Source organism: Mercenaria mercenaria, chromosome 9 (assembly GCF_021730395.1).
Source record: "Mercenaria mercenaria strain notata chromosome 9, MADL_Memer_1, whole genome shotgun sequence".
NCBI classification, from domain to species: Eukaryota; Metazoa; Mollusca; class Bivalvia; order Venerida; family Veneridae; genus Mercenaria; species Mercenaria mercenaria.
This window is the reverse complement of record NC_069369.1, coordinates 68246074-68270546: the sequence shown is the minus strand read 5'-3', so window position 1 is coordinate 68270546 and position 24473 is coordinate 68246074. Positions and strand designations below refer to the sequence as shown.

Genomic DNA, 24473 nt, shown 5'->3' with positions numbered 1-24473 from the left:
TGAATGGGCACGCGACAAAGTTCTATACTAATGTCCTCAAAATTGCAATGCGAAATTTTCAGTTTTGCAGTTCCCTGTCCCCTTATTGTTGATGGTCATCCTCTTTACTGCGGAGAATCTCTGTAGGTTGAAAGCAAAAAATATTAGACATTGCAAAAAATTGCATGAAATTTGTTTTATGAACATTCTTTAAGTAAGTACCAAAGTGTGGTCCTTACACATGTTTTCTCTACGTAAAAAAACATAGAGAAAATAGGCCAAAATGACTATTAACTTTCATCCAACCTTGAATTTTTGCAATTCCTTTCTGCAGTCATGAAAAACTTCAGGCTATCGTAGAACATTAGGGTTAATATGACTTTTGAGGGGAACAAAGCCTCTTATTTGAGCTTTAGGTTACTGACCGTTATATTGATGAAAATAAGACCAACAAACAAAATCATACGTTTCGTTTGCAAGACCTTCCATTAGTCCTGACACATAATAAAGAATCGGTGATTACATTATACAGAAAAATCTCGCAAATCTCAGCTGTCACTATCTCTCCATGCTCATAATGTATTGAAAAGATATCAAGTTAATTTCCGAAGGGGTCAGTACAATGTGATTAACAGATTCTTACTCAGTTAGGAAGAACCGAATGAGGTCCATGGGGAAATAAACTATTGCTAATAGAGCGCGCATTTCTTATCGAGAAAACTTACATATTATGCTAGAGAAGATCAAAGTACCGAGAACTTTAAATTAAGAATAAAAATGTGCGTTATACTGATTTGAAACAGAAGCGGAGGATGTATTCCATGCAAGTGTAGACGGACATGTCAGACGTTAAATATTTACAATATTTACATAAAATATCCTATCGCAAGAATGCTGCTGAATTGAGATGTGATCACTTCGGTCTTGATACGGAATACCCGCGATTGACCGAAATGATGCTTAAAATGACCTACATACGACTTATTGATTCAGGACTACGTTCGACTCACTTACTCCTATTTAGGACGGTTCCTGTTCTGTATTCTTGCAGTCTTCTCCAATCCGAGTAAGTGTTGAGGTATTGAATGAATGAAAACAGGATAAAATGCTTTATTATATATCGATATAAATTCTGTAAAAACATCGGCTTGTATTTCACAATTAAATATGAACAGACAGAAAAAAAATCCGTATTATAAGTATATCTTTTAAATTTCGTGTTGTACCTTCCGTATATTGTATGCTGCCAGACTACTTTCATTAATATGCATGACCTGACACAGTTCATAAAAAACTTCACTTAGTTCCATTTTTAACATCGATAAGCATTGAAGATTTCGTTTAATAACAAAACAACAAACAAAAAGATAGAGGTATATATCGTAATAAAAGGGTCATTATAACAATAGCTAGATCTGGGTCTCGTGGATTTGCAAGGTAGGATAACACTCGGCCCTTGTGCGCCTCATGAGATCCGATCTGGCAAAAATCCACTCGAGCCGAATACAGCATCCCAGATCGAGCTACTGTTATAATCACCCGATAATATTATAAATCGCCGGTCCATAGGTTGTGCTGTATGACCGGTCTATATTCGATATATGTTAAGTGGGCTTATTATGATAAGTCAAAAACTTCAAAATAAAACCGTGAAAATAATTTCTAATCACATGTAATAAAATATTTACTGAATGGCTTGCCAGTCAGTAGTCAAAACTTTTGGCCCTCGGCACTAGTACATACTAGTTTAGGGATAAGTATTTCATCATTCGATTTGATCGTTGAACTATTTGACAATAAAGATATAATTTGAAAAACAGAAGATAAACATTTTAAGAAAGAAAATGCGTATGAAATACAAAAAAAAGATATTCATTCATTCATTCATTCATTCGTCCATTCATTCATCTGCCTATTTTTATCTGTCTATTTATTCAGTTAAGTCTCTTCATTGCACATCAGCATATAGAAATAAAAGAAAAAAGGAGAATAGCACAAAATACGCTCCCCTTGACAAAATATCTTGACTCTTGAAACAATAAAAACAAAATAATCCTAATTTAAGCGTAGTGCATAGGTACGCTTCCTTATCATATACTTATTGAATGGGTTGTCGGTCAATAGTCAAAACTAGTGCCCGAAGGACCGAGGGCCAAACATTTTGACTATTGACCGGCAAGACATTCAATAAGTGTTTTTTTACATGGCATCAGAAATTACTTTTTACAGTTTTGTTTTTAGTTTTTGCCTTATTAGCTCTTTAAATGTATGGTGAATACAGACGGGTCATATAGCACAAATTATGGACCAGTGTCATGCAATATAATACCTAGAATAAAGAATGCAAAACTTAGACCAAAATTTGAATTGGCAGCGCATGTGCAAGCAAGTGAACTTCTTTTTAACATGTGTTTTCCTTAGGATATACATTTATAGCATTTTCAAAGAATTTTCGCATGATTTTGTGAATGTTAAGAGATATAATTATAATCTGACACTTTGTGTTCAATTTTGATCATCTGACCTCACGTGAAACGAGCCGTTCTCTGATGCTGAAATAATTCATCATTTTTTTTTTTCTTATTTTTTTACATACTAGGAAATACAATTAAAGTAAATACGCTCTCTTCTTGTACTCTTGACACCGTGGTTCTCACAGCGTGAATCTGACTGCCATCAAAGACACAAAGTATCACTGTAATTATCACCAGCACTTTTGAACTTTTGACACTTGGCAATCGCATTGATCCAATTGTAACGGATTCAAAATCGTGCACGTCTGCATCGTAATTGACCGCGCGTGCCAAACACCTGCTGAACGCTGACCAGCGATCGTCTGGGGTTTATGGTAATTATCAAAACATTAGCAGTGCGATAAAACTAGCTAGTAAGGCCAATGATATGTGGATACGCCAGCTACACAAAGAGAATGCATTGATCATTTTAACTTTGTCAGTGATACTGGTGTTAAACATGGCATGTACAAAAGATAAATCAAGAAAATATTCACAAGAACATTAAACTCTTCAAATGATAATAGAAAGAATCATTTATAACTGCGGGGCTGAATAACATGGACAGTGTTTTCCTTTCTTTCAGGTCTGGTGCCATAGCGAACCGCAATACAATATGTTATTTTTCCCAATATCTTAAAATATTCGATCAACATGTTGTTAATATTAAATAAAATCTTCAAAAAATATCAAAATAAAACAAAGATATAATTCTGTTCACGTTACTGCCATATCCAGCAAAAATACACAGAAAAGTGTTCTTACAAGAATACAGAGATGTATATTTTGATAGCATTTTTAACTAAAAAGTGGTTTAATATCGCACAATTAAATGCCTCTTTTCATATGACATCAAAATGACTTTACTTTGATTTTGATGTCATTTTCTCCCCTTATGATGTTTTCTGCTAATTTGTAAATTCTATATTTATATTTAAGGGTATTTTTGTGAGTAAACAGGTAAATTTATCTGATGTACTGATATTTTGAAACGTTATCAAAAACGTTTTGGTCTTAAAGTCTGTTAATTACGTCAGTAAATACGTAAAATATGTAAAATACAATAAATAATGCTTAATAACGGATGGTCCAGTGATAACACGCTTGACTTTCAATCCAGAGGTCCGGGGTTTGAATCCCAGTCCAGGCAAATTTCTGAGATACTTTGAGTGTCTCCTATCCAAGCAAGATCCAAGATTTATTTATATCATGGGTTATTACAACCATGTTATCTGGACAATGCCACCATAACAAACACGTAACTAAACATGTATATAAACAAAATAGATATGTTTTTTACAGTTTCATATCGCAAGAGGTCACAACTGGTTTTTCCTGGGAAAGATCTCGCGTGATTTCGGAATTAGAAGAGTACAAGGGGCGTTCGATAAATAATGTTACTACATGTGTATAGTTCCGTATACATGCAGTGTTTATTTTTGAAAGCGGTTTTCAGCACATTATAAAGGAATTTATTGGGAACAAAATGCCATATGAATGAAAAAAAATGGTAGATTCAAAGTAAAGATATAATCATTTGCGTGAGGTGTACACAGGTATACTGGACCATAGCAAAAATAAGTATAAATGAGTATTGTCCTGGGCATCCAGGGTCTCAGAAAAATAGAATATCCTGTAAAATCACAAAATTCTAATATTTTTCTACGACATACAGCAAATTGTGATGAGTTTGAGTTTGTTTCTAACTACTTATTGCGTTTTTCATTTTACAAAACAGCTAGAATATCTAAACTCGAGGTTGATTCCATCTGGAATGAGTCTCGAGAGTGATTAATCAAAAGTTGGAAGAACTTGTTTAGCAATCGAGAATTAAGAAATTAGTATCAACTTAAAATACAAGATTTTTTTTTCAACGATGAACATCACGCCTGACAAAATTTAAGAGGCTTATTGTACTCAACTTATCATTTTCAGGTAAAAATATACACACACCATTTAATACTGTTAACATTTTATTATTTTGGTTTTCAAATGTTTGTGTGAAGATCATGATTTGTTTCAACTGTTTAAACTGAAAATGGAACTATAGTTCTAGTTGTTGAATAGTAGAATCAAGGAATTGCATATTACAATCTCAACATTTTGGACATAAAATGGTCCAAAATACCCGAGTATACCTCACTCAAATGTTTATATTTTTACTTTGAATCTATCGACTTTTATCATTCTTAAGACTTATAGCATATTGCTCAACCGCATTTAAAAAATAACCACCGGTTACGGAACTACATACGGAGTAACATTATCTATTGAACGAACCTCGTATACGTTGGAAGTTCATTGCGTTAATTTCATTTTGCATGGAACAAACAACTTGATACGCCTTACTTATATGATTTGCAATTTCTGTGAGTTTATATTCCAACTGATCAAAATAATGATGACAGCTTTATTCACAGGTCAAGAACAAAGTAAACAACGACAGGTGTGTATACAGACAGCAGCAACACAAAGTTTATTGATGATATTAGATCTGAGAAACTGGTCATTTGATTTGCTATCATGTTACCTTAATGTTGTCGATATATTTAATCAAATATAAACAAGAGACATTTGCCATTACTCTTGAAAGCAAATTAAACAGTTAATAGTTCATTATCAGTAACCTAATTTAATATAAAACATGCTGTTAATTTTCTGAATTACATTAGGAAAAAATCGACAGACCATCTTTGAAATAAATACATGAAATGTAACCATTAATCAGATCTCACCCTGTAGTTAGATGACCATTAAGTTAACTCTATTGTGCACAATAGCATTAAATTAAGAGGTCACGGACCGGAGCGAGATCGCGTTTATGGGAAAGTTATAAAATTCCCATAAAATATCTTAAAACAGACGAAGAGGATAAAAGATCCATTAAAGATTGGAAGTTGTGAATAGGAACGACCGGCCTCCAAGAGCACGCGCCCTTTGTCAGTCTCGCGCGCCACCTGTCGGTTAGCGGTAAAAGCAGAAGACATCTGTATCGTCTGCATTGAAATGTTTGGACCAACCGTTGTGCCAGGTCGTTTCAGTCACCAGGCACCTCAACATGCTACAGAAATGACGGGAAGCGTGTATAATTTGAATCTAATGCGACTTTGTTTAAATTCACTCTGTTTATAGATTTAAATTAAATAATTTTAAATGCCATTTTCTCAACAAAGAGATGCGGATTAAGCACTTTATTTCCACAAATGTCCGATTATTTATTAATGAAAGGCCGCTCAAAGTTTACTTTTAAACCAAAATGCCTGATTTGGCACCTTTATAATATTAAATAGAAAGGGTGTGCCCCAACGACATCAAGTTTACTTGAAAGACTGTTTTCATAGTCGTGGTAAAAATCATTTAAAACATTGTATATCTGGCAGTAAAAATAGTTGAATAAAGCAGTAACTCGAGTTCATACTTTAAGACGTCTTGAAAATGGTAGTTAATATAGAATCTACTTTGTCCTTTACAGATTTAAAGCAAAATTTATACTTATTAATATTATTACATTTTTTTTTGTAATGTGACCAAGGATAACATGTCAGAGCAGGTGGATACAAACACGTGTACTATTTTTCATATGTAATGCGGGTGAACACGATATGGCAATAAACAAGATGTAAAACTGTTCTTGATTATAATTAATTAGTTACTTTTATAACACTTATATCAATAGGTAAACGTGTTAAGATCACATACAGCTGCTCAACTGACACGTTATACTAAATCTTGTATATCCATTTCAGATAAATCATGTTTTATATTTTCGGCCTAAATGTAATTAATTACTTATAAGGCATAGGAATGTGTTTATGATTAGTTACACAATTCTTAACTAAGATAATAAATAGGCCGACACATTTGTCACTTTTGATGGAACATGACAGTACACTTAACAGTTTCCCACATTATGAACTATATCACTCATGCTAATTTAAAAGATAAACAGATAACTAGATATGCCAGGATGTATTACACAATTATAGACTGGCTTGCCGGTCAGTTATCTGAACTCATGCCAGAGGCAAGCCATTCAAATATGTGTTTTATTACATGATATCTGAAATATTATTTTTTGAAAATAATTTATTTAAAATCCAGTAAAAGTAAGTAATGAACTAAACTTTACCGGCCAATAGCAAAAACTATGGACCAAATCATGAAAATAATTCACTATAAATCCCTACAACATTTGTTAATTCGTATTTTTTTAAAGTTTTTCAGTTATACATATTTTTATCATTCTCTTCTTTTCCCATTTTAATTAATAGTCAATATAGATCTATAATGTTTTGGGGTTGTTTGTTAGTTTGTTACTTCGCAGTCAGCAATCTAAGGGAAACAAATCAGTCAGAACATATGTTTCAAACTTGCGAAATAGTCTCCCTTCTTTAAATTTAGAAGTTGGTAAAAAAAGTGTACATTTTCTTGTATAACCTTTTATTTCAAAATAAAAAGCGTGAAGTACACACATCGCAGTAGTAGAACATAGCAGTGACAACAGCTCAATAAGTAGAACTCACATCACCGTAAACATCACATAAAAAGTGAGCACTGTTCGGTGATCAGTGGTCAGTTCAATTTGAACGCTACTGGGTGAGCACTGGTCAGTGAGAAGTACTCACAGTGAACACTACTTCTTGAACCGTGATCAGTTAGCAATACTCATGCGTAGTAAATAATACATGTACTTTGTGTGCAATGTTCATTGGACACTACACAGTGATCGATGTTCAGTGAGCAGAGTAGAACTCACAGCGGAAGCAATGCTCAAGGAATAGAACACAAATTGAAAGCATTGTTCAATGAACACTACTGGTTGAGCAATGGTCAGTGAGTAATATTTACAGGCAGTGAACACTACTTTGCACAAATTTTGTTCAGTGGACACTACTTGTTGAGCGATGATCAGTGAGTGATACTCACAGTGAAAACAATGTTAAGTGAGCACTACTCAATGAGCAATGGTAAGTGCGTAAAATCAGTCAGAGACAGTAAACCTTGTGTGAAATGTTCAGTGTACGCTACTCAGTGAGCGATGTTTAGTGAGTAGATCTTACAGTGGAAGTAATGTTCAGCGAACACTTCTTGCTGAGCTATGCTCAGTGCGTAGTACTCACAGTGAACAAGCTCTATGAGATATGCTCATTGAGAAGTACACACAACGAACACTATACTAGGCGAGCAATGGTCAGTGCATGGTACTCAAAGTGAAAGCAATATTCAGTGGGCACTTCTCAATGAGCAATACTCAGTGCGTAGCATTCACATGAACACTATGCTGTGAGCTATACCCAGTGAAAAGTACACACTAAGAACATTGCTCAATGAGCTTTGCTAAGTGATAAGTACTCACAGTGAACCCTACTCAGTGGGATATTTTCAATGAGTACTAGTCACAGCGAACAATACATTGTGAGCTATGTTCAGTGAGTAGTATTCAAAAAGAACACTACTCAGTGATCCGTGTGCTCGATGAATAGTATTCACAGTGAACACTTGTCACTGAGATATAGTCAATGAGGAGTACTCACAGTGAACACTACTCACTGAAATATGCTTACTTGAAGTACAAACAGAGAACACTTCTCAGTGGGTTATGTTCAAAGAATGGTACGTGTAGGTTACTAACCGAGTAGGAGGTGTTCATGAATTGAAAATACCCGCGCTCGTGCGAATCGTATTACAGCACGACCGCGGGTATTTCAATTCATGAACATCGATCTAAGAGGTAAGTAACGGGCTTACACAACGTCATACAGAAAAATGATTGTGGGAATTACTTTATCTTCAGCAGGTAAATTGAAATACATAAAATTATATTCAAAAAGTTTATGAACGTTCTGCTTAATACGCATTTTTGTTAGCCGATTATTTGTTTGCTTTGATTTTATAGAATAACAAACAGCGCACCAGTATGGTCTCTGTAACCGCATTCCCTAACTTCAATATTTCACATTCTGAAGTTCACATTCACATGAAGTGATTTAACAAATATGTTTGCAAAAACTGTATCGTCTGTTTATCTGTTTCATTGTTGGTTGTTGTTGTTGTTGTTTTTTTGGTTTTTTTCATCTTTTTTAATGCACAACTTCACACTTTGGTTGCGTGTTTATAAAACATTTTTCATGATAAACTTAGTTTTGGGCTCTGCATTTACGGTTTCGTCGTCGTCGTCTCCATCATCATCATCAACCATCATCATCTAACAATAATAATTATAATGCTTATCTTCTTCTTCTACTTCACCCTGTTTAGTCTGATTTCGAGTACTGAGCCGTGAATGTATCTCAAGCTTATTGCACGTGAAAACATGACGATCGTAATTCAAAATATACAATATCTAAAAAATAATTTTAAAAAAGTATACATTTGTAAATGCTACTCGATGCATATATTGTCTATTGCCCGTAAGTATTGACCTGGCACTCATTAATCTTTGCCAATATTTTCGGTTTTCTTCGTTATTTTACGAAATATTTGTCTGCTAAAATAACCAAATTGAATATAAATAACCAATGACACGATGGCGTAGTGGTAGCTCTCTAACTGCCATGCACGTTACCACGAGTTCAAAATCACCTCATACTAAACTTGATATATTTGCATGGCCGGCTCCTGCGAGGGGTCCGGGGATGGGTGTCCCCGTCCTTGAATGAGTTTAACTAAAGCGTTAATTGTAGTTTCATGCATTTTATATCATAAAGTATGTGACATATACCTTTCGGTGTAAACTGTCAAAAATGACCAGACGAATATATCACATAAGACAAATGTCAAATAACGGTCGGATATATAATAGAAGTGTTACATATTCAAACTGTGACATATACGGCTCAACAGCATTATTCTGTAAGTATCACTTACTATGTAATGGAAAGCGAATACTGTCCAAGAACTTTTTTCATCAATCATTTAGAATGAAAACACAATGTTCTTGCGACCAAATAAACGCATCATATGAATTTCACCTCCTCTAACGAAAATGCAAGATAAATTTTGTAAACCTCCCTTGACAGGTCATCTAGGCTATTACACTATGTCTAGGAAAAGGTTTTTAGGTCAAATCAATTACATTTTGAGTGATTTTATTTACATTTTGACATTAAAAAACTTCTATTATACTATTACGTTTTAAAATCTAAACTAAACATGACTTTTTTCATATTAGAATAGTATTTTTCGCATGCGTGTATTTTTATTAACGCTCAAGAACAAAACATTCATTGATTAATGTCTAGGACAGAGGTTTATTTCGTATTTTAAATGTTCATTTAGAGCAGCTCATATATTTCTGCTATATGTTCATTGATTCTCTTATAGTAAAGGCCTTTTATGAAAATAGGGGAAAAAACTCGCAAAGAATTGATTTTTGGTGTAAGCATTCTTAAAGACGTATGTAACAACATACTAAAAGTATAGAAAAGTATCATGGTGCAAAATGCATTTTTTGGGGTAAAACGTTAAAAAACATAATTGAAACTATGAATTTCTGGAATCGACCCATAATAATTTCTTTGTTTTTATTAAGAAAGCGAAATTTTGCATGTTAGTACAGAATTATAATACAAAAAAATTAAGCTCAAGATTATTTAAAAAAAACCAAGATGGCCGCCAAAATCCAAGATGGCCGCCATTAAATTTTCATTATGCAGGAAAACCGTTTAAGTATTTCAAAAACTTCAAATAGTGTGAAAGATGACCAACATCATAGAACATACATACATTTTATTTCAAAACGCACAAACTTCAGTCTTAAACAAATTCAAGATGGCTTCCCGATTCCAAAATGGCCGCCACAATATTATTTAGGAATACATACACTGAATAGGAAAATGGTTCTAAAATGGTTTGACTGAAAATAGTTTTCCTGCATCAAACATGATCCCCGCTTTTCTTCTGATTTTTATTCAGGACTGAGGATATTCTTCAAGAAAATGTAAGTTACAGACACTTAAAGTAGGTCCTGATGTGTTCTGCAGCCATTAGAAATCTGACAATTTTATCTAGAATAAAGAAGAACAGCTATTTAGTGTGCTGTAACATACAAGGGCATAGTGGTAAAAAATGAAATCTGGCCACATGGGAAAGGTTTTCTTTGACTAGAATTGATAGAAAATGACAAAATTATTGCAATTTTGCGTTAAATATTAATACAACACAAAAATATCACATTTTTAATGTTTTGGTTGTACAGTATTGTTTCTCAAAAACTGCACATTGGTATTCTAAATATTACAGATTTCTAGCAGTCAGAGGTACAACCAACATATTTAACATTACTGCTTAAATGTGTAATTTGTATACAGATCCGAGTAGAAAATTACAAAACAGGGCAAAAGTAGGCTACAGTTATGATAACTGATTGAAAACTATGTTGTGACAGCTATTTTTGCAAAAATTTGACGAGTTGTCATACGTTACCGAAATTACCATAAAACCTTAGACCCTGTTGGTATCAGACTAAACCCTTGTGTTTTTTACATGCATCTGGGTTGTTTGTACATTTCAAATGAAACTTGCACAATGTTAGAGAAACAAGTATATCTTATAGGCATAAAGACACTAAACAGGCAAATGGCGCGAAAAATGGTAGTCGCATAATGGCGAATTCATATAGTCCTCGATTTTATTTTTGGCTCTGTAGAGCTATTTTCATTATTTTCTTTTCAATTCTTGCTGAAGTCACATGACAAATCTATGCTTGACATGTTGGTAGCATTTTCATAATGAAATGATAACACTACAGTACTTGTCATGTATACTTAGACCATACACCACCCTCTACAATTTAAGGGTCTCATTCTTTAGCTAATTTAAAAATTTGCAGTTTAAAAAAATGTGTGTTTGACTGAAAATATTTTTTCTGCCTCAAACAAGACTCATGCTTTTTTCTTTATATTTAGTATTTGACAATATTCTGCAAATCAATGTGAGTTATAAAAATTTAAAATAGGTCCTGGTGTGTGCTACAGTCATTGGAAATATATGAATTTTGTAAAGAATAAAGAAGAACAGCCATGAAGTGTGTTATAACCTTTACCAAAAACATAAATTGATAACATTTTACAAAAATATGCTTTGCAAAAGCAAAGAAACCTATATCATAACAACACTTGCACGTAGCATATATATATCAATATTATGTATGTCAGTTTAGAGTTATATGGCCCAGGTGAGTGCATATGCCTTTAGTATCTTAAACATTGTAAGGGGTCCAATCACTAAGGTAACAATGTCTCAGACTAACTGACAAACTATGTAGAATGTCCTTTGTTAAAACATGTAGAGCTAGTGAAACCATATACCTCATATATATTTTTTTCTCTAACTATCTCGCCTAATTGATTTGTGTTCCAATATTTCATAAATAAATGCAGTTATCGGGGATATATACCAGCTATTTTTATTTAGGGACCAGACTGTCAAAAATAAATAGTTAATATTAGGTATATAGGTATTTTCTCCAACAATTAAGGGGCCCAGCCCAAAATCTATATAGCAATGGGCTACTGGGCCCCTGCTAATTTGTATCCCTGATTATGAGCTAGATAATTTCAGGGATCAGGCAAAAATCACTCAATGCTTCAAACTAACAACCTTCAACTAATGATAATCAGCTCAAACTTCTATAGACTGGGGATGCTATATTGACATGTCTTTTTGTTGCAGTTCCCGTCTGACAATGTCTTTGAATGGACAACATACAAAAATAGAAAAAAATGGAAACTCCACAGGCCGCTCAACACAACAAACATGAAAATATTGCAGGCTCAGTTTGATTGAGCCTGTTCATGGACGGTAGTGGAAATGCATGCTACCGTCCACGCCCTCTAGCCCCGGGTTGAGCAGAACTCAACATTTGCACATGCTAAAAGTACAAAAAGTAATTCAGAGACATCCACAGATGTGTTTTTACACAGATGTTCAGCCGATGTTCTCTTACTTGAAGTTGCAACTCAGTATGATTGCCCTGACTCTTGGATGCTCAGTGTTTATATGCTATAACATATAGCATTAAACCACCATATTGGTATGAATGTTGAACCCCGTCTGTGAGCGGGAACTCTCTTACTGATTCAGAAGATTACCAAACCAAACGTCTCTCAACTTTCCAATGCTCAGCCTGTATTTGCTATTGTCTATCCCGTAAAGGTTTAATTTCTATGTGCTGGCCCTAAAGCTCGAAACCTAGAAAACTGTTAAAATACTGCAACTCTTTTTTAGTCTCAAGTCTTCTTTTATGTAATTCATCTGCCATTTACCTGCCATTACAGTGTAGCTGTAATAGCTCATTTAAGGTACTTAGATGAATTATAAGTTGAATCCTCAATGTGTTTACATCAATCGCTGGATAGAAAATGACTTCATTGTAATCTGTCTTATTAACTTACCTAGCAGAGTTGTATTTTAATTGTAGCTATATCTTGTTTCTGATAGGTCCAAATTCTAACATATTTTACAATAAGACCATGAGTACTTGCTCTAATAAATAGTAGGTTCCCTTTTACTATTGTATATAACATCATGTGTGATGATGAAATCAAGTTATCACTGTAATTAACCACATACAACACACTAAATAGCTGTTCTTCTTTATTCTATATAAAATTCACGTATTTGCAATGGCCGCAGCACACACCAGGACCGATTTAAAATGTAAAATGTCTGTAACTTACATTTTCTTACAGAATATGTCAGTTCTGAATAAAGATATATAAAAAGTCTGGGTCATGTTGATGCGGGGAAATATTTTCAGTCAAACACTCAAACTACAAAATTAGCTAACAATGATCAAGACTCCAGATTGTAGAGGTGGTGTATGATTTAAGTATACATGGCAAATTCTGTAATGTTATTATTTCATTAGGAAAAGGCTACTACAGATCAAGCATAGATCTCTCATGTGATTTCAGCAAGAATTGAGAAAGAAAACCTGAGGAGTATTTGAATCCGCCATTATGCAACTATCATCTATTTCGCGCCATTTTTCTATTTAGTGAAAACAGAATTGTAAACAATTTCAATGTAATTTTTCCCAAAAACATGATTATCAGATAGGAAATGATCCTACTAAGAAAACAAATACTTGAGCTTATATACGGCATGTTTTGTTAGTAAATAAGGAAGTTATCGCTGTTTAACGACAATTTCTACTGCTGAGTGACTCAAAAATTTTGTCTGTATACTTCACTACTGCCCCATATTGAATCTTCTGGCAGTATGTGTTCCATCTTAAGCTGCATATAACAATAATCAACTTACTGTGTGTTAAAGCAAGGATATGAGACAATTTGACATAAAATCAATGATAATTCTGGTTTAAATGTCGTTTTTATGGCGGCCATATTGGATTTAGGACGCCATCTTGCTTTTTTCAAAATTTCTAATTAATCTACGTTTTGAACAATATAGTAATCTAATGTTGTGCCAAATTTGGATCTCTTAAGATGCATAGTTCAGTTGCTATGGGTCGATTCCAGAAATCCACAGTTTCATTTATTTTTTTTAACATTTTTACCCCAAAATAGACATTTTACATCATGTTACTTTCCTATACTTTTAATATGTTGTTACATACATCCTGTAAAATACTTACACAAAAAATCAATTCTTTGCGAGTTTTTTCTTTTATTTGGCATTTCGGCCATAAATGGCCTTTACTATAAAACAGATTGATCATAGGCAGAATGCCCCAGTGAAACATCACCTCGCTTATCCAAATTCAACGCAGAATAGTTACGGGAATGTTACCGTTGTCACGGCATATTTTGATCTGGGAACATTCAGAAAAGGACCACCGGGGCAATATTTCACACGGAAGTTGTACTTTGACTGGGCCAAGACTTTCCGTTACCTGAAAAACCCACTGGTAACCTACACTGATTCTGAAGATTTCAAAATACACATGTTAACAGTCAGAAATGAATCGATGGAGTATACAAAAATAGTTCTTATCGAAATATCGTCGTCATGGGCTTTCCAAAATATTGACAAAATACAAAAGATATTCAGTGCAAAGAGTTATCCGAAACATTTTCCGAATACTGTTATTCCAGCGTACGCATGCGCACAACATGCTAAGTTTGATATGATTTAACGCGCTGCAAAAATCAATATATTTGGTACAAAATATTATATGTGGCTGGATCTTGGATATTTCCGGAATCGTAAATCAGAAAATACATTTTATTTGACCAAACCAAAGGGCTTCGTTGATTCAAATATTGCCGTGAATCTTGTGAATTCGAAACTATCACTTACGTCGCATCCAGAAGATATTATGAAGAAAAATCTTGTTTTGTTTGGTGGCGGTTTGGTTTTTGGCGAGAAAGAGCATGTAACCAAATTTGCTGCCCAGTTCCGAAGAGCTGTTGAGCATTTCTTGTCAAAGGGCTTGGCAAGCACTGATCAACAAGTTGTTTACGCTATGTTTTCAATGGACGGTAGGAAGTCGTTAGAACAGGAAGTAGAACTACAAGTTTACAGGTCTCCGCATGAAAACGACTGGTTCTACCTCGGAAACACAATGATTAAGGAAAATATTTCATTATTTTAATCATGCTGTTCAGTGTAAAGGGCATACAAATGCCATTAAAAAATTGGCCTCCTTCAGATGACTTCGGACTTCAAAAGGGTGTTTTAAATGGCTCGAAATATATGGTTTTCAAACAGTGCTTAGGAGGCAGTAAACAGTTTTGAGCTGTTAGTGTCGAATTGGCCGGGGTGAAATTTACAAATAAGAGGCAATTTACGGAATGAAGTGCATATTTGAACTTCTAAATAATAATAATTGCTAGAATTGAAGTTTCAGCGGCTAGAATTGAGTTTCACTTATTTAAAAAAAAATCAGTTGAGTAGCCTTGATCTTGATAGTATGACGTAATGACTTGCAGGAGCGTATACATGCTTCCTCTGAGCTAGCTTAAAGTGGGGTTGTCATTTTAGCAGGGGCCTCAGGAAAACTGGAACAGTGAAAAAACGGTACGGATGGCACATATATTTGAGCTTATTTTCAGATTTTACAGTGTTACTGGAGTATGGAACAGTGTAGCAGTTGGGGCTATCGTTTTCAGGGAATTTTCTGCAGCGATTTAAAAATCGGCAAATTTAGCTTTTTTCGTCTTCAGTTTCCGCGACCGGGAGAGCACAAAATTCAGGTCTTGTAAACAAAAAACTAGATATTAGAGATGTATTGTAGATGGTTTGTAACGATAGACATACAGTGGTGTTAATGTTGCAATATCTTTATTTCAGGTGTGTGGTTACAGAGTTTTGTGTGAGGTTTTAAAAGTTAGGTAGGCGACTCTAAGCCGAGAAGCTCAGAAAACTGTTTACTGCCTCCTTAAAATTAAACTTGGAGACTAAAAGATGATGTCGTGTTTGCCATAAAAATAATATTTCCACCAATAACTGTGAAACTGACTCAAAATAAGATTGAAAAGCATTCAGTTTCCAAAGGCCAATATTTTCTCTTCCTGTTTAACCATAACCATGGTCTTTAAAGTCAGGTTTGATTTTATTGGTATAGATTTGTTATAGGCTTCAGCAAGAAGTGACACGGAAATTAAGCAGATTGTTTGTAGTTTTTTGTTGGTTTTTTTTTTTTTGGGGGGGGGGGGGGGGGGGGGGGGGTGGGGTTCTTTGGTCATCAAGTCCGTAACAAGATATTTCGTGAATTTCAGCATAGTTATGCAAGAGTCAGATATAATATAGCATTTAAAATTTCTCTGAAGGGGATAGTAGGATTATTTTGAATGTTTTAGATATCTTTGAAAATATCAATTCTGTGACCAAAACCGATTTACTCTTTTTAAATTTCTGGTTCATGGGAAACTTCGAATCTTTTCTTTTCCGAAATTTAACAAAAACAACTAAAACCGTTAAAATGATACTATTTTTATTCTAACTCACTTGAAATTTTAAAAACAATCCATCAATTATTAAAGTCAAAAATGATAATTTAAAACTTTATGTGTCCAAAATAACTGAAATATGTAGTTTAAATTACCCAGTCAAACTTGTTTTAGACGTTAAGTTAAATATTTTGCATATTTAAATGTTCTTATTACATGTAATAACCTTGAGGTTCGTTAAAAAAACTTTAAAGTTCAAATAAGAGGAAAAATTTCTTAGGGAAAAGGTGGCTCAAACAATAAATATGCGAATTTGACCTTTTCTAAGATCTACACCTGATCGTAAATAATAAAAGAAGATACTAAGTAACTGAAAAAGTCGAGAGAGAAATGTTTTGGAGCTGGGCTCGATGAAATCGGTGAAAAGGTATATGAATTTCATATATGTTCGAATAACTGTTGGAATAAATTATAAAAAAAATCATTACAGTATCTCTTCTATCGAATATTCTGAAAATAATAAAAAACAAAGTAGTTTGTTCTGTATGGAAAGTACACATAGAAACAGTTTTATTTCTTCGCACATACGTACACACTTATGACTTTAATAGGTGTGCTAGACCCCACGCAATGTAGTTGCATTTACCAAAAGACATTTTTTTTTATAACGAAATCGCTTAAAAAATGCGTGTATGTAGACATTTTCTCAATGAATAAACTGAAACCCGGAAGCTGTCTAGGTATTTTCTCACTACCATAAGCAATAAAGCTAAGATTAAAATACACTTATTTGACGCTTTATACCATATCTTTTTTCAACTTTTGGATTCACATGTAACACTAAATATCACTTTCTATTTGGTCTTAAACAGTCCTTACTGAATTCAGATAGTCGAGGAAACGGTTATCTATTTCCTGAATCCACTGGTGTTATGGACTGTATCAATTAAAACCAGGCCTTCCGTTTAATTGTCGAGGATGGGTACCCAATTGCAACTGAACTTTGGATAATACTTCGCTTGGAAATGCAACGATATATTCAGGTCTTTCATTTGAACATGTAATAAATTTGCAATTTCTAAATATTGTTTATTATTATTCAACTTTACAATATTACACACTGTATTAGATCAATTGCAAACATCATATGAAACAGACAGAGCTAATACAAAACATAACTGAGCCAATATGAGAAAAACAGGGCCAATACGAAAAAACAGGGCCAATACGGAATTCAAGCATTTTGATTGGTTCAAAAGAGAGGGCCAATACGGAGAAGCCACTTCCGTTTGATTTTTAAATGACGCCATTTTGTTTTACATCAGAGTTATAGATTACATTTTTTTTCACATTTTGATAAAAAAAAGTCATCCAACATGTTCATTTAATAAACAAGTATGACTGAGCAGGATGTACGTCTTCGGAGATTACAACGGTACTTTCGCTTATTCGGTATTGTGTAAAATGCAAGTGTTTCCTGTCAGAAATTCTAGCAGTTGTCAAGGAAAATAATAAGAAAATATGGAAACTCAGATTAATTAAAAGGATGAGACTTATCTTTAACAGACATTTTGATAGTGTGGACTATTTGTGCAATGATAAATAGCGATTCAAGTGCTGGAAAGTGGATGAATAAATTGGCGAACAAGAGTGTCAGTTGTGAACTGCAAACAATTTCGGATAAGAATGAAACGAGGCATGGGACTATATAATATGTGCTTGATTGGTTGTATTATCTTGATCAACACATATGTGTATAATTTTGTGTCTCGTTGCTTGCAGCCTAAAAGGAAACGACTTTTAAAGCAGTTTTTATCACAGTTCAAATGGTATGGTACTCGCTAAAGAAAATAAATAGGAATTCCAAAAAATAAGGTATGTTCTAGTTACTCTTGATTTTGTCACATTAAAAGTATCTTTCAAAATTATTCTCAAGTACCTACATACAACTCATTCTGTTTTACTGGCGAAAATGATCATGATTTCTAAAATACGTCTAAACTGTAAACACCTTGTCAAAGAATGACACGATTTTTCACCTGAACGTGCATAGCTGTCATAAGGTAACTCACAGAGTTCTTATACTGTTACCGCCAACAGTTGAAAGTTGAATAATAATATTATCATTAATCAAGCGATTTCATATTGGCCTAGTTATTTGTCCTCGGGCAGTCGTATTGGACAAATAACAAGGCCAATATGAAATTGCTTGATTAATAACATTATAATATTACATGTATTAAGAATTTAAGAGCTGTTTTTAAAAGGCAAAGACGGATGTATATTGACAACATACTTCAGTAACGTATTACTTTGACGTATTAAACTGCTGTTATAGACAAGTACGACTACATGTATTTAAAACTAGTTTGTAAGCACTTCTTTTGTGGGTAAGTTAAATTAAAAATGATTTTAAATCAGAATGTAGGATAAAAGAAACATTACGTCGGTAAATTGAAATTAATCAAATTTGTTTAGGAAAAAATAAAAGTCTGTATAAAGATCTGTAATTGTGTTTCGTTTTGAAAAGTAAGGTTCAGTCAAAAATATATTATTTTTACATGGTTGCTGTTAAATTCTTCGTACTTTCATCTCCGTAGTTTTCATTGGAGCATAGTATCCTTTCCATGGCCGCCAGACTGGACCTTTAGCATATCCTGTATATCCATACTGTCCGTTGAGATTGGACGAATGACATTTATCGTACCACCACCCGCCGTGATACGCCACTGCGCAGTTTCCACCATAGACGTCATTATCTCTGTCGTGTGTAGAAAATTTATTTCCATTTCCGCTTCCTGTCAGACTGTCTCCAGCAGTTCCATTGTACCCGGCAACAAACAGCTTGTAGCCTGAATTGGCATCACCAACAGAAAATTCACGATACTCTGCGTAGGCCGTCTCGCCTTCCATACTTGTGAGATCAACACGCAGTTTGTATTGACCCTGATTAGTTATTTCATAAATATGACGGTTACCGAGCCAGAAATTGTCCTTAATGTTACCAAATCCTTCTTCGTATTCATTCCATGTTTTATAAAAGTCTGTGTTCGAAGTGCGTCGTTGTATAACTGTCCATCCCCCGGTTGTTGTGTTCATGTCACACCTTACCAAGATTCCATCAGTGTTTTTACCTGGGTATATTGTATAAGTACCGGTTGTCAAATTACCTTCAGTTTGGATATCCTGACAGTCACGAGGTTTCGTATAAGTTGTATGACTTTTAGTAGAGTCTTCACATCTCTTTTGATTTATTTCAGTTGATATGTTAACATACAGCTGCCTCATCATCTCCTTAATATCTTCTTTCGTGGCGTAGTTCTTTCCAGCTTGTTCACTCTCGTACTTGTATTCACTGATAGTACCGGATATATTAACAAACAGCTGTCTCACTAAATCATCGAAATGTTCTTTTGTGACATATTCCTTTCCACCAGATGATGCACTGTTGTTGCTGGCCTGCATTTTGACGACCGGAATGCAGAAACTATCTTGAGCGGTGACAAATCTCACAGATAGTGCAAACACTAAGAAGGTTGGATTCATCTTGATGCATGTACTGGCTGAAAAATTCATCGGACATCAAAAATGCAGTCAAATGCGTTAACAATTTACTGGAAAGCACATAAAGTTGGAACCAAGCTATTCATTCTAAGGAAATTGTCCTTGAATTGTTTTTAAAAAGCAGATTTCTCTTTGGAAATAATTAAACATATTATTAAATCTTTATTCGTTATACCACTAAGTCATTTAATACTAACATTTTATCCATAAAAAGAAATTATTTAAAATCAGATTGCAGAAGTGGAAAAAAAAATAAAAATCGAAATTTTCATGTTTTGTTTGATATTTACGATAAAAGGCAAATGCTTTCTTATATAACCAGGCATTTTTCCGTTCCAGAAAGCAAGTAAGTTGAAAGATGAAAAAGCTAATATAAGTGCAGTTAATCTAGCTATTACAAAATTATATTTCCAATGTTTATCGATTCAAGCAATTCGACTGGCTTAGCAGAGATGTTCATACATCGATGAACCCCTTTTATCATATTTGTGTTTCAGCGTTGCGTCAATGCAGAGACCGGCATCAGTAATATTCGAAAAACGGCGATAACTTTCTTATTTTTGGAACCAAATATGTGCTAGTACTCACTTTCTTAGTTAAATCTGTTCCATTCTGATACTCATTGAGGTAACTAGAGTCGTGGATAGGTATTAGGCTTACACAACCATGAACACAAGAAAAAATATATTCCTTAATGTCTGATTATCAACTTAATGAAAATATTAATGCTACACCTCAAAAGTTTGACACTAATCAAAATGCATTGATTGGTTATGAATTGCTCGTCAACTAGTCGTTTTGATGAAGGAATTTTCGGCCATTTTAGGAATAATTTTTAATTAATAAATTCACTCAAAAACCTAAAATGATATGTACAAAAACAAAATAAAAAGTGTAGCTAAACATCAAATGGAAAATATACAATACCTTGCAATCGCACCCAAAATGATATTGTCTTGTAGGTATGCTGTCCTTCGTGTATATATAAGACTTTTTTAGATTTAGTCATAGATGCGTTAAACTTACAATATGATATATTACATGTATTTAAAAGAAATGCTGGAGGGCGAGTGAGAGACGTTTTATTTATTTATTTTTTGAACGATCTTTTAATCCTAAATACGAGATTTTAAACAAATAAACATGATTTATGAGAAGAAAAATCACCCCTTGTAACTTAAATTTATAGCATAATATTTTTTTTTATCTTTTAGTTATTTTGACATAAGCCAAGAAAAGCAAATGGAATATACATATTTGCGTAGCTTCTTTTCATTCGTCTGAACCTACCTGACAACAAGATGACCAGGACTTAATTTTATTATGGCCGCTGATTTCTGTCATTTTGTTTGTTCGTGTCTTCGCTCCGATTCACTCATACTCTTTTGATTGAGGCATCATTTAAGTATCTAGATATTTGTCATTTTCACTCAAACAACATTCAAATTTCAATATCATCGAGTCATTTACAACGTTAAAAGAGGACAATCACTTGTGGGATTCTTTTGGGATTCTAAATTCAACCTAAATATATCTATGTTGACGAATATTAGGTCTTTATCGCAAACATATATGAAAATTAAGAGTTTTAAGCAATCAAGCATCATTTTACATAATTTATTGTATATTAACGAATTTCGATGACTTTGACCAAAAACCAGAAAGTATTCCTTATGGGTTGAACATCACCAAAACAGGCCCTTTTTTTAAATTTCATATACAATTTACGTATTTGATAACATTATTTCGACATTTCTAGAAAATCAGATTTATATTCCCAACATAATTACTATCCCATTAACTTACTCCTTCTTACGTCGCCATTTTTATCTAGCAAGTGATAGTTGAATGCAGAAAATGATACGTATACATATTAAAACGCAGAAAACTAAAAGAAAACACGATGCTAATGAGAAAAGGTATGAGGAAAGGAAGTAAAGTTATAACTCATTATATTTGGTCCACTTGTGACTAGACCTGGGTCGGCTTATATTTGATTTGGTAGTGATATGCCGTTCACAGACAGAAACCTCGGGTAATATGAGGCTCAACTCTTACCGACTAAAGTTTACCAAATTGAATGATTTGATTTATGGCAAGTCATTAATTGTAGAACAGTGGTTTGGTGGAACTAAACTGTTTTCTTGCTTCGACACTGAATGACATTTTTTCATGGTGTGGGGAAATAGACTCCAAATATAGCAGTTGTAAGAGAAACGGCTTGGCAAACTTGAACTTGTCTAAAAAAAAATGGGTGTCTAATGGTGTTGAAAATTTGTGCCAACATCAAAATCCCTGCACGCATGAAGAAGAATTGCTCCGGACAAAGTCATTCTTGAATTTGACATTTGTCCTCTAAGTATGACCTTAACCTTAGATCTAGGGACCTGGTTCTTGCACATGACAATCCATCTCACGTTGGTGAACATTTGTGACAAGTTACATCAGCCTCCCTTCATGCATGAAGAAGAAATGCTCCGGACAAAGTAATTGTTGTATCTGATCTTTGGTCTCTAAGTGTGACCTTGACCTTAGACCTAGGGCCCAGCTTTTGCGCATGACATGTTGTCTCATCCAGGAAAATATTTGTGCCAACTGTCTTACTGATTTTAAATCCTGTTTTGCATGACAAAGTTATAGACCGGACAGGGAAAAATCCTATTGACCTTTGATCTCAAAGTGTGACCTTGACATTTAAGCTAGGGTTCTAGGTGTTGCGCATGACACGTCGTCTCACCATGGGGAACATTTATGCCAAGTAATATTGTAATCCCTTGATGGACGACAGAGTTCTAGACCGGACAGGAAAAAAACCCTATTGACATTTGACCTCCACTTGTGACCTTGACCTTTAAGGTAGGGGTCCGGATTTTGCACACTACACGTTGTCTTATCATGGGGAACATTTGTGCCAAGTAATATTAAAATCCCTTTATGGATGGCAGAGTTATGGACCGGACAGGAAAAAGGCTCTGTTGACATATGACCCCAAATATTGACCTTGACCTTTAAGGAAGTGGTCCGGAATTTGCGCATGACACGTCGTCTTATCATGGGGAATACTTGTGCCAAATGATATTAAAATCCCTTAATGAATGTCAGAGTTATGGACCAGACACGAAACAGACCCTGTTCATGCCATGTTAACATTTGACTGCTAAGTGTAACATTGACCTTTGAGCTAGGGATCTGAAAGCTGTACATGACACATTGTCTTATCATGAGGTACATTTGTGCCAAGTAATATTAAAATCCCTTCATGGATGGGAGAGTTATGGACCGGACAAGAAAAAAGTCCTGTTGACCTTTGACCTCCAATTGTGACTTTGACCTTTAAGCTAGGGTCTGCGCATGATACGTCGTCTTATTATGGGGAACATTTGTGCCAAGTAATATTAAAATCCCTTCATGTATGGCAGAGTTATGGCCATGATATGAAATTGCGGACAGACGGACGGATTTCCAACCAGTAGGGGACTAATAAAATGCACTTTTGGAAAATGTTTTAATTTCTATATAATCTCAGGTCTAAATGTCTAAGAAATTTCATAAATATACCTCTAGTGTTATAAAATTGCCAAAACTATTGAGGCGATGTTTGCGTTAGAAGCTTGCATAAAGCATTTTAGCATATAAAAACAAAGCAAAACAGCCAAAGTGCCATTTAATGAAACTGTCAAAATCGTCTTACCTTCCGAGTAATATCTTCCAACTGTTATAGAAGCTGTGTACCTGAACAGCAGTTTTCTCTGTATTTATACATTCATCAATATAGCAATATGGGCTGTTCAAAGGATACTTTTGTATATTTTCATAGGCATAATACCAGCCAACAAAATAATTACACCTTTATTAATCTATAATCCATCGTGTAATATACTATTACATCTGTTCATAAATTTGAACATTATTTTAACCATTATTATATATCTTACTGTAAACAGTAACAAAAACGGTAATACAACCGACTTATGACGTAGTCTGTCAAACGCGCCATAATCATAATGGTTCCGATTAAAATGTACGCCCGTGCATTCTGATTTCGACGCCATATAGCAATGTCAATATGATAGACCACAGAGTGATGAAGTTGTCAGATAAATTATATAATTTGGATGGTATCATAGATAAAAGAAGCAATAAATTTTTTATGTGTAAGTTTTTGGGAAATATGAAAATATACTCTGTTATGATAATGAAACAAAGTAAACGAAAGAGATAAGAAAACTGCGAGTCGTTGCTTGAGTATATTTCCTTTTAGGTTGCATTCTTTTCTTTTCGGCTTCATTTCATGTACATCGCCAACATCAAAACGAAAACTAAATTGTCTGACGGTAAATGATAAGTGAACGTCACGTCAGAAATAAATCCTAAGTGCATGTTAAACAAATTAAGGCACACGCACACGCATACACACACTTACACGCACACACACACAAACACACACACACACATATATATATAATATGAGTAAAAGTATATCACATACGCTCGATTTTAAATCACATAATGGTATTCCTGAATGATTTTAATCGTCACCCCTTTCGGTTAGCAATACTGT

At 34.1% G+C, this 24473-nt stretch overlaps 1 protein-coding gene across 1 annotated transcript; it reads right to left on the bottom strand.

Moving 5' to 3' along the window:
* Positions 1-16375: 16375 nt before the first annotated feature.
* On the bottom strand, positions 16376-23686 carry LOC123547380 (microfibril-associated glycoprotein 4-like). Its single transcript, XM_045334429.2, has 2 exons — positions 23604-23686; positions 16376-19911 (listed from the first exon to the last, which is right to left on the bottom strand). Exon 2 carries the CDS (start codon positions 19892-19894, stop codon positions 18920-18922), a length of 975 nt encoding a protein of 324 aa, XP_045190364.2. The 5' UTR covers positions 19895-19911; positions 23604-23686; the 3' UTR covers positions 16376-18919.
* Between the last annotated feature and the right edge of the window lie 787 nt (positions 23687-24473).